Source organism: Lycorma delicatula, chromosome 8, assembly GCF_047948215.1.
Source record: "Lycorma delicatula isolate Av1 chromosome 8, ASM4794821v1, whole genome shotgun sequence".
NCBI classification, from domain to species: domain Eukaryota; kingdom Metazoa; phylum Arthropoda; class Insecta; order Hemiptera; family Fulgoridae; genus Lycorma; species Lycorma delicatula.
Window position 1 is genome coordinate 84,102,504 of NC_134462.1, and position 14,671 is coordinate 84,117,174.

The 14,671-nt window shown below is 27.1% G+C and overlaps 2 protein-coding genes and 1 non-coding gene across 5 annotated transcripts in view; 1 reads left to right on the forward strand and 2 right to left on the reverse strand.

Moving 5' to 3' along the window:
* The window catches only part of barr (non-SMC condensin I complex subunit H), a 40,873-nt gene extending 33,769 nt beyond the window's left edge, over window positions 1-7,104 (reverse strand). Inside the window, exons 1-3 of the mRNA XM_075373815.1 lie at window positions 6,945-7,104; window positions 5,561-5,974; window positions 1,332-1,514 (exon numbers count right to left, since the gene is read on the reverse strand). Coding sequence (XP_075229930.1) covers window positions 1,332-1,514; window positions 5,561-5,932 — 555 coding nt within the window. The 5' untranslated portion in view covers window positions 5,933-5,974; window positions 6,945-7,104. The remainder of the gene's footprint in view (window positions 1-1,331; window positions 1,515-5,560; window positions 5,975-6,944) is intronic.
* A 5,742-nt stretch (window positions 7,105-12,846) lies between these two features.
* On the reverse strand, window positions 12,847-12,920 carry TRNAI-AAU (transfer RNA isoleucine (anticodon AAU)). The gene has a single exon. It is a non-coding gene; the product is annotated as a tRNA-Ile (tRNA).
* A 415-nt stretch (window positions 12,921-13,335) lies between these two features.
* LOC142329466 (large proline-rich protein BAG6) overlaps window positions 13,336-14,671 on the forward strand; it is a 96,067-nt gene continuing 94,731 nt past the window's right edge. For all 3 annotated transcript variants that reach the window (XM_075374126.1, XM_075374127.1, XM_075374128.1), the window contains exon 1: window positions 13,336-13,654. The gene's annotated coding sequence lies outside the window, so the exon portion shown is untranslated. The remainder of the gene's footprint in view (window positions 13,655-14,671) is intronic.

Consider the following 14,671-nt stretch of genomic DNA (forward strand, 5'->3'; position numbering starts at 1 on the left):
TTAAATTTATATATACAAACAAGAACCAAAAGATACACATTTTATATGAAGTTTCACCCAACCTTTCAGATTTTATTTCTTAGAAATCATCGTGAAAATCTATAAAAAAAAAATACATACACCAACACATTTTCCAGATAAATAATTTTTTTTTTAATATTTCTGATAAAATATCTCAAAGTAATCTACACCATAAAAATGTTATAAGCAAACATTTTTTTTTTTCAATGATGTTGGATTAGATTAAAGGAACAGGTCTCAGACCAAACAATTCAATCCCACAATATAACTCAATGTCTATTTACAAAAATTTAGAAGAAAATGAAAAAAGTCACTAATGTTTGTTTTGTATATGTTTCAATAAAAAAAATTTAAAAAGCTGAAGGAAATGAAAGATAGCTAATCAGAGTTACAAATCAATCTTTCTGTTCTTATTACATAAAAATAATTTAAATTGTTTCTAAACTGCAAACATAATTGTCAAATGACTGACTGATTTTGCATAGTCATAAATTTTTAAAACTATTTTTAATATTTGTTAACATTATATTAAATTAAATGTTTTTAAGAGTAACATATTTATTATTAGCTTCTGTTTCAAGTTATGTAACCATATTATGATCACTAAAATATATTTTTTTATGGATTAAAAAAACCAATAGCTGTTCCGTAACTGTTCATCTTAAATTAAGTCTGTTACAAATGTTTGCATCTGATATTTTAGTCTTAATATTTTATTTTAATTTTCTGGCTTCTAACTTATGAAAATCATCAATAAAGTAGATAAAGAGAACAAACAATGGAGAAATTAACAGAAAATAAAATATCAGTACTTTTCACACATAAGCATTCATCTGAAAGTCAGTGTAAAAAAAACTTTGAAAACTGAAAAAATTACTGTGATCTGCAATATCTATTTCTATAGTAAAACATTTCAAAGTTTAATAAACTATCCAGTCCATAATTCTGTTCACTCAAACAACTTAACCTTATGTACACACAAAATTAAAAATGTACCACTGTATAATAAAACAACAATTTTCTTAATATGTTACAACCTTATTAAAATAAAAAGTCCCTTCCAAAAATAATTTGTATGTAAATAAAATAAACAAATGGCATGCAACAAAATAATTTAATAACATAAATGTCTTATAAAATAAAATACATACAGTATCACATAAATATATCTGTCATTCATTATTTTGGGCAGACAAATACACAAAACAAAAAATGTAATTATTTTATAACATAAGTTTACTATAACTGCGTATAATAATAGATACAAAAGAAAATCCGTAAAAATAAATTTATTTTATATTCATAGTTACATTCGCAGCATTAAGCTCAATACAGCTTGCAAGATGAGCGGCCAGTTGTTCTGAACTTAAATCAATATCTAAAAAGTGTGCAAGTATTTCAAGTGACCTTGATCCTTTTTCTCCATCTAATGTACTATCTTGGCCAGATACTTGATTTTCACGTTCAACACGAAGCTCTTCAGCATCATCATTCTAATACAAAAACAAAAAAGCTAATGAAAATTAACTAAACTACATTGTTTGCATAATAACGACCAGTGTAATATAAATGCATTAATCCAGACTATAATAGTTTGGATTGGTTAACCCACACTCATATACAAAAATATGAAATTTTTAAGTTTTTAAAAAAAATATAAATAAAAATAACTTCCTTTTGAACACTATATAACCTATTAATTATTTATTTATTTTCTTTTGTTAATTTAATTATTAAAATCCAGAATTTTGGAACACTGTAACATACTATTTATAATATAAGATTTTCAAGATTTTTTCTAGATTTTCTAAAGACAACTCATTTATTTCTCTGTAACATTTTAATGAACTTAGGCTACATTAATCTATAAAAAACATAAATGAATAATGGCAAAAAAATATGGATACTTCAGAGATATTTCACACTGAGAGAAGAAACACAGTAAACAGGATTTATGATAACGCAATGAAAACAAAATATAAGAAACCATCTGCAGCAGAAGTTACAGAATTATTGATGGTGTTGAAAGTTAACTAAAGATAATATAACAACACAAAATGTGATGATATACAGCAATGAATAGTCACTAGCTAGAGCTTGCTTCATTCCCAAAAAATGCTTTTACCTAATTCCTAATATCAAAAATTAAAAAATTGAACCAAAAAAGTACTAATACATCTAATAATTACTAATGTAACAGGCACCTAGACTAACTGATCTGTGATGTGAATGCTCTAAAAGATATTTATATGAATTTATACACCAGTAAACTACTGGGGAAGCATTTAGCAAAAGATAGAGAACTGAAAAAGAATGGAGATATAGTAACGCATTAAGGCTCTTAAATAACTTGAATGGTGAACATACAAAAAGAAGGTGAAGATCACAATAAGTGTTGGTAGGAAATAGATTTTAAAAGGGTACAAATAAAAAACTGTAGAGGAATCCAATGATTAAGTAATGGTAATAGACCATGATGAAGCCTAAAGTCACCACGGCTGCAGCATCTGAGAGTAAATCCAGAAATAAAACCAATAAGGCTGAATGTTTAAAGATAAATCTGAAAATTATCTCATATACATAGAATAAACATACTATAAAGATATTAATACAGAACAAAAATTTTGCACATAACCAATAAAAGATAAATATACTGAATATAATACAGAATTTACAAAAACAAACTGAATGAGAAAAAATAAACTAATGCATATGCTAAAAAATACGCTAATAAAAATAGGCTAAACATACATACCAAGCACTTTAAAAAAGCACCAATAACAATTGCATCTGTAATACCAGTGAAGAAATTACTATAATACTGAAAAGATTTTCTGGAAGCAAATTCCCACATAATTAGAAAGTGATAATAGATTATTCTTTAGTTAACTCACTTCATCATTGTAATGGACATATCTTTTTCTCAATTTCACTTCCAATTTAATTATTTGCAATAAATTTAAGAATATTAATGGCTTTAATCAGCATGTAAAAAGATTTAGCCAATGTCACACTAATCTTTTAACCACAAAGTATTTACTACATGTTATATCCTGAATTTTCTGATAGTATAGTTTTTACCTATTCACAATCATCTATTAAAAATCTTAAAAGCATTTAGTACCGACCAACAGACTTTAAGATATGTTTAAAATCATTAAAATATATACATCACTGTAATTATAGAACAACACAACACTACACTCACTTATTAAATATATATATATATATATATATATATATATATATATATATATATATATAAAAGTTGTTTTTCTTGTCACTTCTTGTTTTTATGGAAAATTATGATGAACTTACCAGCATCCAAAAGAAAACCAACATTATTTCTGTAATGAATTCTGTGATAAAAAAGTGAGTTCTTACTACTATAATATCATTAAGTAATTCAGGTAAATAAAACAGGGTTTTATTAAAGATTTAAGATTTTTTTAAATATTTAAATTTATTTTTATTTTAAACAAACAGGTTTTACAAAATTTAAAAAGCTTAAAAGTTATTATATAAATTGTAAACAGTTTAAGAATTTTTAAAAGATATTACTGAGAATGGGCTTAGGCCCAAAAGCATTTTGATAAAGTAAAAAATTAAAGGTAAGAATGTTTCTTAATTCTGAGCTTTGTGGAGGCGGAAAGAATATAATATTGTACATATTGATATTTACATAGAGGAAAAAATGGACTATAAAAAGTTTAACCTAAATAAACAAATTAATATATATATAGGTCTAACAATAGAGATATGATAGATGAGCTAAAAGAAAAACAAAAATTCTAATTTTTATTAAAAGAATTTGCTTATTCTTCAATATTTTCATTGTACCCTTCAAAGTAGTCTCCCATAGATGCGACACACTTATGCCAATGTTTCTTACAATCCTGTGGAAAGCAAAATGCCAATTTTGTGGAAAGCATTTTTTGTTATAGTCTTAAGTTCACTTAGCAATTTTTCTTTATTTATGCATGGGAAAAAGATGAACTTGTTCAAATGAGAAAGCACACTAATTTTAAAATTCTCATTTTTTTTATCACATTTCTTATGTCTGAATAAAAATAAGTTAATCTCTTATTTTATTGTTATTGTTATTATCTCATATTTTATTGAGGATGTTATAATGATACAATTGAAAAGGTAGGTAGTTACAATCCTCATTAACATATAAAAATTATTATTTTATGAGATATTGGTGATGTAACCAGGCAAAAATAACAATAAGTAAAATTGGAATGCAATAAAATAACAACTTAATGACATAAATTCTAAATATTTAAGTATGTATATATGTAAACATTAAGTGTGTATGCAAAAATAAATCTGATAGTAAATAATAAGATTTCTTTTGATTACTTAAAAATTATTATTAAGATTATTAAAAATTATTAAAAAATTATAAAAATCTTAAAAGATTATTTAAAAATTCACAAACAATTTTTTTTTTCAGTAAATGAAAATTTTTTATTGAATTATAAATATATTGACTGGAAGATTTTTTAAATCAATAAATAATTAATTTAAAATAAGGAAGAAGTAATATTGTAATATTTTTTTATGTGATATGTATAAAGTATTCTTATGAGTCAGTCAGAATAAAGATTTATTTGTTTGACAAAAATCAGTCTCTTTAAGAAAGAATGGAGTCCTCAAGCCAGCACAACAAACATTTTTTCTGAGCAATATTTTCAGATAAAATTTCAACTTCAAAATGTAGGAGTTAAATATGAGTAATATTTTGTGCTAACCATTATTTTATATTATTAATATCTGATATACAGAATATTCACTATAGTAAGTTACCAATAAAAATCAAGACTGAATAAAGTTAACTAAAATTCAACTACATCTGAATTGAGAATTTCTATTGATAACATATCTACTTATAAACTATCAAGAATAAACACAAAGCAATAATAACCTGTTGAATAACAAGCAGAATGGAAAATGTGGCACAAATAAATACCAGGGCAAATAATTCAAGATAAAAAAACTGCTTTTGAAATAGTTTTAAGTTTTAGCAATAATTAAGTCTAGTGTTTACAATAAATTATCAAAGCGACAGAAAAAAATTTCAATGAACACATTAAGTTGCCTTTTGTGTGCATATGAAGCATGGATCTATTATCATTTCACAAAAAAAAAAGGAATACATATATAACATACGATCTGAAGAAAAAGAATCAGGCGACAACAAATAGAAGAAAGTTATATATTCACAATGAGTATTTTTATCTGTCAGAATGTTAATATATTCTCTATACATGTAGCAGGTCATCTAAACGATAAATATGTAGGTAAATTGTTGTTTATAAACATTAAATCTTCTGATTTTTAAAGGAAATAACAAAAAAATTATCCACTGTATAAAAAAATTAGTTCTGCTAAGTTGTGTTTAATCACTTTGTATACTAATGTTATGTAATTAAGCGCAAAATAAATATGGCATGATACTATTTAAACAGTAAAATTATATATAAATGGTAAGCTGGCTTTACAAACTTAGAAATACTGCAAAACAATCACTTACAATTTCAGTATCATCCTGATCAGTACATTTGTCATCGCCAAACAAAGTTCTTCTACCTGTTGGTGGAGTGAATGTGGCAACATTTTTAGGCGTGCTGGCGGAAAATCCTGATTTACTTCCAATGATTGCCGGATGTGATACTGAACTTTTTGATGTCACTGTACCATTTGATAACCTTGAAATTTTTGATGACCTTAAATTATTTTTACCATTCGACTGTCTTCTAGAGTTTGACAAATTTGGATTCACTGAACTTTCTTCATCCGATGTATTTTTATAAGACCATTTTCTCTTTTCTAACCTCTTATTTTTTACTTTCCCAACACTACACTGTTGTTCAAAAGAATTTTCTTCACTATCCGGACTAAACATTTCTGATTATTATACAGAATTTCTTTATGGAGAATCTAAATTCTGAAAATAAGAAAAAGCAAACATCAAACACTGTCTACATCAAAATGGATTAAAATAAGAAAACTTACAAAATTAAGATAGGTGAAATCACGAAATAATGAGCTATTAAAAAATGTATTTCTTAAATACAAATAATATATTGGTTTAGCACATGACACTACATTGGAATAATAAATGAGTTATATACTAAATAGAATACCTAATTTGTATTATCATAGTTCTTAAGAAAACAATTTTTACAGAATGTTGAACATTCCTGTACTGATGAATCAATATGAATTCTAAGAATACTGTCAATAATAAACACAAAAAAGGAAATTAGATTTAAATGCTTCATTCTAATATTTGTATCTTTTATTGGAAGTATTAGATAATTGGTAAATTAATGTCTCATTAGTATCTAAAATTGAGATCACAGGGAATAATACAACGAATGTTACAGCAACATCAAAAATGTAATCGCTTAACAATTAAACAATCTTCAAAAAAGGGTCTTTCAAATAAGTTATAATTATGAAATCAAAGCACTGACTCAATAAAACGGTGTTTGCTCCTAAAATTAAGTACAGTAAAAGTACATTAATACCAAATAAAAATATCAAAATTTAAGTCCTATTCAACTTGAATGGGGTTTTTAAGCAAATATTAAAAATAGTAACATTTAACCATAATATATTAGTAAATATTATTTCGGGGCAAAAAAAAAATAAAACTAAAAACTTTACCATTTTAATGTAAAAAAGTAATGAAGAAATCACTTAGTTTTTACTACTTATATTTGTTACCAAATTAAATTAAAATAAGACAAATCTAACAAAAAAAAACATGTAGTTTAATAATAATAATAATAATAATAATAATCCATCAACGATAATTAAATTAAAATCAACAGAAATAGGAAAATTATTTTTCAGTTAACTAATTGTAACTACTTTCAAAACAATGAAAACATAAGAAAAACACTAATTACCGAAAAGTTTTGAAAATTCTTCTCTTATGCATGACACCTCAACATCCCCACATTCAAATGGTGATTTTACTTTAAATCACAATCCACGATAAACCAAATATAAAACAGAGAAATGAAATAGTGACATTAATAAATTTTTAGGTTATAACATTCGCGCCTTTATGACAACAACCACCATCTTATTTGAAACAACCAATATGGCCACACATATTAGCAACAAGAAACAAATAACGTCTGTATAACTCTTCTTGTATATTATTAATAATAACAACACTGAAGATAAATTCCTTATTTAAATCAAGTATTTTATTATAATTTATTTATATACGCCTTTCAAAAATTGGAATACCTCTCCCACTCTTTATACACAAAAAGAGTATATTTTATATATGTGAAGTAAGAGATATGTAAGGAGTTCCCTTTTCTTTTTTCTTAAAACAAAAAAAAAAGAAATTCCCATAAAGAAATACACATTACTTCGTTCTATTTTTTCAGATTTTTTAAACGTGAATTTTGAATTTTATTTTAGTTAAATTTTCGAATAGATTATTGAAGGGAAATCAAGTTTCAATTTTCTACCGTTAGATATTTCTTCAGAGGATAAGATGAATGATTTGCAGCGTATGTGAAAAAGCCATGCCTGACCGGGATTCGAACCCGGGACGTACAGATGATAGGCCGAGACGCTACCACTCGCGCCACGGAGACCAGGCGTTCTTTATACTTGCTTTTCTTTAACTCCCACTGTTTTTTTTTCATGTATGTCCTCAAATCTTGCATCCTTAATTTACATACTTCTTGACAACGCCGATTGATGAAATTTTGCTGAAAAATGAAGTTACTAAGGTCGAGTGTCAATACAATATTCAACCATAACTTTTGCAACATGCCCCCGTACTGGTTAAATTACGGGTGGGGATGTAAAAAATTGAAAAATCTGCTAAACTGTTACGCAGGGTTTTTGGGGTTGCAGATGACAAATCCGATAGCGGTTTGACTTACAAAAAGTGTCAAAAACTTGGATGAGAGGTTTTGAATTTGACCACATTTCATATATGATCTTTTGAAATATGATCCATATATGATCCTTTAAAATCCAAATTAACCTACTAATTAAACTCATGCAACATATGATAATTTGATTAAAGTTCGACTAAAAAGTACAAAGCAAGTTTTAAAAAATTTTTGAAATATGTATAGAAAAAACTTTTTCTGTAAGTTTAGATCAGATAGGGTGATTTTACTGTTCATTCAGCAAATCATTTTATGAAAACTGTTTTTCTGTAAATTTATCAATCAAAATCTCTCGTTCTTCAGGAGAATGAACTCTTCTTGAAGCAAAGATGGCTACTTTTAAACTCATAGGCATAAATAAAATTAGTAATAGGCTCAGTAATGCACTTGCTGTTACAGGCCCAGTGTTAGCAAGAATAATACTGGTATCAACCTTAAAGAAAATATTTTTCATGCAATATTCAAACTTTTATTTTTTGCTAAGTAATCAGAAAGCTTAAAAAAACATGTACTTATCCAAGAGATTTGGGTCTTATAGCTACTTACGAGTTCTAGCATACAACATTGACAACTAATTGTACTTTTAATATTGAGATCTCTTACTGCAACCCCTTTGAATTTTCTTTTAAAATTGCAACCTGAAGATAAACTATAATACTTAATGACATCCAAGAAGTTCAAGTCCCCTTTTCCTCATGAGTCACTAACCACTCAATTATCAGAAAATGAAATATTTTGAAGTTTAAACCAGTTCTTTTTTAAAATGTGTTCTACATTCAGAAAAAACAGCAGAATTAGAGGTTCAGTCATACTAGTACTATCCAAGAGGTTCAGCGTACTTCCATCCATAGCCTCGCCCTAACCATTTTAAATTCAGTTTTTTCAAAATATTCTTTTCAAAATTTAATCTGACATCAAAAAAATAGAGAAAATCTTATTTTTTAATCTATCAAGAAAATGAACCATCACAATGAAGGAATTACTTAATTAGGAAAGCAGAGACTGTATATAAATGCTATCGTGGTTGAGAGTTATCACTTTTTTTAAAGGAGAAATACATCTTAAAAAAGGATTTATTGAACCTTTATCATTTTAAAAATAATTTCAGTATACAATAACAAACATAATTCAGTTTATGCCAGAAAATTAAGCTACACATCCATGTAGACCTAATTAATAAAATTTACTAATTAAAAAACTAAAGTACTAAGTAATGGGCAATAGCTATTCTTACTTCTTACAAGATATTACAAAAAGTTAACTATTCATAATTTGTGTTTAAGTAAAGCATCAAAATCCCATGTTTATTTTTTTTAATTTTATTTTTATTTATTCAATTAAGTCATTATGGTCCTTATTTTTAACTTCTGGGGTTAAGTCCTTAGATATTTCTTCTTGGGATCCTCCCTGTTAAACTTAATTTGCACTTAGGAAAGGGACTTGTATTTCCTTTTATTTTTGATCTTGTTTATTAAATTACATTTTAATCATTCTTCATACTTATTATTCTACAAAGAAATGTCAAATACATGTATTATACAACTCAGATACCTTTTGTATTTTCTATGTTTTATTAATTATTATACTAAAAAACTAAAAAAAAAAAAATGTTTGCTAATCTGTATTAAGGCAGTATGATACCAATTAAAACAAAAATCATGATCTTAAATAAAACAAAATCAACGCTGTCGTTTTTCCTTTGTAATAATTAATTTTAATCATGACATGATTAATATTAATTAAGTCAACATTCTATATGATGTCAGGATCCTGATTGCATATAAGCCCCGATGGTTACCAGGAACAACTCACTCTCTTACAAGACTCCAACTCTCTCTCTCTCTCTGAGGTTCTCACTCTCTACTCAAGACAGCTGTAGTCATCATGGACAGGAAACAGCAAGGATATCTGTGGCCATGCAAGGAAAGTCCACCTGCCTAATCCATCATTGTTCATGATGACTCATCAGAATGACAACTCCAGCCTGACATGACCTCAGCTGGTACAAATAATTATTTATATATTTTATTATTATAATCAAAAAGTTAATTTCAAAAATATAATTTCATCACCACATTTCTGGGAGCAGGACTATCCACTCAACTACCCAAGGCTAGCAACCTTATTATTTTATTAGTCTATTTTTTTAAATTAAAACTTAAGGATTTTTCTTTTTCTTTCAATATTAATGATCATGATTTTTACTTCCTTGAACAAAGTAAAGGAAGTATTGTGACTGCAAAAAATTTCAGTTTTCAGATTTCAATGGAGAATATCCATTCTGACCATCCCTGAATCCATTTTGACGAGTTTCGGCATGATATCTGTATGTACATATGAATGTATCTCGCATAACTCAAAAACGATTAGCCTTAGGATGTTGAAATTTTGGATTTAGGACTGTTGTAACATTTAGTTGTGCACATCCCCTTTTGATTCCAATCAACTGAACCAAAAGTGTCCAAAAAAAGCCCAAAATCCCAAAACATTTGGATTTCGGACATTTTCTTAACTACAGTAATAAGACCTCATTGAGAGCTTTTCAGTGATATCATAAGTGGTACATATTTTCACTGTTTCCAGAGTTATAGCTAAATAAAATTTTAATTAATGAAATATTTGGATCTTAGGGGAAGGCATATCAGTTCAAATCAAATTTCATCTCCTTTTTTTCTAATTTAATTCTTTTAACCTTTTTTTTAATTTAAATATATTGATTTGTTATAATTATCAACCCATGATTGTAAAAATAGTTTTATAATAACTAATAATTCAATAATAACAATAAAAATTTTAAATAAATTAAAAAATCAGAAGTTAATAATGAAATAAAACTTTATGTACTAATAGTTTTATGTAATTTAATAGAATTATTGTGTGTGTTTGTGTGTGTGTGTGTGTGTGTGTGTGTGTGTGTGTATGTGTGTGTGTGTGTGTGATAGACCTGTGTGTAATAACACCTGATTATTTAATATTAACTGAAAATTATAATTTAAAATTGTACTATTTTTGGATTTTCTAGTTTAATTTAATTATTCTGAAATTTCTGTTTAATTTTTTCTACACTAAAGTTAACTAGGGAGTGACTGAATAATAGACCCGCACAAGAACAACATATGCACTGAGGCATATATGCCCGATCTTTTATAAATTGCAAAAATTCTCATCTTTTAGTTCATTACTCCTCTGATATTGTTGGACAATGTTCTCCCTAATCTGGAGTTTAAATCATTTCATTTATTTGTTTTTTGTTGCCAAATATTTAATTGCTCTTTGATTTGATATAATTCTTCTATCTTAATTTGTGTATACATTCTCTAGTTTCAGCAATTGTATAACTGTCTACTTTATTAAAGAATTGGAGTATTGTATCTCACTTTCAAATGAAATAAGTTTAAATGAAGTGCAGAAAAAATGTGTATAAGTAATTTAATAGGCGTTCAAGGAAGTCATGTGGTGTCCACATCAAATTTTTTCTTCAAAATTTAACTTCTTTTATTTGTAACTTATTTTATTGGTTCAATAAACTTTATATTTAATATTTCATCATAAGCATAACAATTTCTTTTTTAATCAAAAACTTTACTTCAAAACTTTACTTTTTAGTAAAACTTTACTACATCCTTATTATATTTATCAGACTAATGGTATATGAAATTTATTAAATAACAAATTTCATACCATTAAAATAAATACAAATATAATAACTAATAAAATACACAGTTCTGTACATTGCACTGTATCTTATCATTTCAGTTGAAACTGAAGAAAGTCAGAAAATCATTAGTAAAACATTGTATTATTTACTCAAACAAAACAGAAGAAGAAACCATCTGAAATAACTTGATTAAATTGTGCAATTTCATATAATTATAATACATATTATTGAAGGTAGATTTCACAACAAAGCATAGATATTTTAACTTTGCTAAGAGAAACCTATCATTCATTTTTACCCACAACGGAACGGAGATGGTATATGTGTTTGGGGTAACAGGTTGTTTGTGTGTATGTCTGTTACCATTTTCCTCAAAAACTACTGGACCGATTTTGATGGTTTATGTTCTGCTGCAAAACATAGGTATCACTTCAGAGCAGGTTCTTAGACATGTTTTATGGTTATAGGCCATCAGAGGGTGCTGCAGTACATGTGTTTCTCTAAAATGGCTGGGCTGATTTTGATGTGGTGGTTCTTTACATTACGTAAAATAGGTATCAATTTAGAGCAGATTCTTAGACATGTTGTACAGTTATAGCTCACCAGGGGGTGCTGCAATAGATGTATTTATCTAAAACGACTGGGCCGATTTTGATGCAGTTTTTTGCATTACATAGATATCACCTCAGAACAGGTTCTTAGATTAGTTTTACAATTATAAGCCACGAGGGGGCGCTGCAGTAGATATGTGTCTTCAAAATGGCTTTTGAGTGTTTGTAAGTCTTTTCAACTCCAGCAAAGCTAAATTTTTGAGTGAATTATTAAATAAATAATTTGTGCTGGTCAAGTATAGTAAACTTTCATCATGATCATCAGCCTATAAACGCCCACTGTTGGGCACAGGCTTACTAATCTTTAAAAAGTAATAAATAAAATTAAAAATTTGAAAAACCCTTGATGAAAAAACCATAAAAAATGTGAAATAATTAAATAACTTTATTTTTACCTTATACTCCTCTGTGACACTGTTTTTAAGACAATAAAATTTAAGATTTTGATTGACTGTCATGATTGATCTGTAGACTGCATGGATAAGCTTTAGTTATTATCATAGTCATGTAAGATGGTTAATCAAAATCTTAAACTTTATTGTCTTAAAAACAATATCACAGAGGATCATAAGGTAAAAATACAATTATTTAATTATTTCACGTCAAAAAAAATATAAAGTGGCCCATGGGGGGATCGAACCCACGACCTTCGCGTTATTAGCACGACGCTCTAACCAACTGAGCTAATGGGCCATGCGGTAAGATAAGCCTTATTTGACAATATTTAAAAACTAGTTATATTAAATAGAAAATTTCCATTTTCCGTAGGTATAATTACGTAAGTATTAATCATGAATATTTGAATTACACTCACATAAAAAATAAATAATTATTTTTCGTTGTAATATATTTATAACTTGGCAGCTTCACTTACAGAAATTTATTCATGCTTACGTAAGAGAAACATTAATCACGATTTTTATTTTTGTAAATAAAATTGAGCATGTATTATTTATTATAAGACAACAAATTCTGGTTAATAATTTAATTATTTTTATCATTATAAAATAAATTGTGATCAGACTTCTGCAATATCGTTTGCTTAGCGTAAAATTCTGGGGTAGTAGTAAATTCAAGGAAATCTTTTTATGATACGTGAGCTTTAAGGTGGCAAGCATGTTTACGGATGGCGATAATTTGTTGGTGGTATGTGTTTTTCTCTGCGCAATGTTTTTTAAATTAAGGGTATTCATTAATTGATTTAATTTTTGAATTGAAGTGTATCGTTTGTGCTCAAAGACTCATGAAAAATAGTATACTATTAATGTGTCTATTTAGTGATAAACCGAACTTGTAGTTTCAATAACATTCCCGTAACCGTAACTGGTCAGCAGTGTTCGTATCCTACGCCATAAGTTGTTTGGCCTATTCGTATACGGCTTTACAATTCTGAATATTTTTACAATTCTCCTCTTTGTTAAGAATAGGTAAGTGTGTATGATAATAATTTATTTAAAACTGTAGGTCATAATAATGAAAATATTTTTAAAGAGAATGAAAATTACTCTTAGAGGTAGTTGGCAAACGTCTACTCTTCGGCTACAAGCCCATGGTTGCACTATATATCGGAATCGTTTGCACATATTAAAAAATGTAAATTGAATGTTTTTTTTATACAAGCTACAGATATTATTAATCATGGTCGTCTAGTAATGTTTTAAGAATGTATTCTGTAACAGCTGTTTAGAATATTGTGCAACAGTATGACACTGCAGGATTATTAATTTCCCAAAATAATCGATCATTCATTTATTCAGCTTTATGATTCATTGGATTTGCACGTACTACGTTTTATATTTTGTTTAAGATCATCTTTGTGGTAAACTTTTTTATGTATATTTTAATGATACATTATTAAAGTTTATAACCTAACCTGTGCCATACAATGCAGGCATATGTAGGAAGGGTGTTATTATTTTCTGAAATATAATTTATATTTAGTATGTTTCTGTAATTAGTTTGCTTTGAACATGTCAATTGATTGACTATGGTTAATTAAAAACCGAGACAAAATCAGTTAATATGATTTTGAAATTTAAATTTATTTGGAAGTTGTTTTATTTTCTTTGTTCTCAGATGTTTGAAATGTCTAAAAGTTGACTGTACTCTATATTTGCTTCTTTTATAAATTTAAGATGATTATTGAAAAGTTCATTATAGATTATGTATCTGTAGACTAAAATTAGGTTCCTTTCACATGATTTCATCTTTATATCATCCTTAAACTTAACGTAATTATGATATTTGCACCTCCACTACAGTTGTACGATATCAATAGTAATATCATTGGCCCATCTTCTGGAAGCTTGTAGTATTTTTGTCTATACTGTTTCTGTTATACCAAATCTAAAAATTTATATTTTCTAGTTGTTGCTGTTGTGGCTTTTTATAAAAGACTTCTGTATTCCTTGGATGTTTGCTAAATAATCTAACCCCCAAATAAC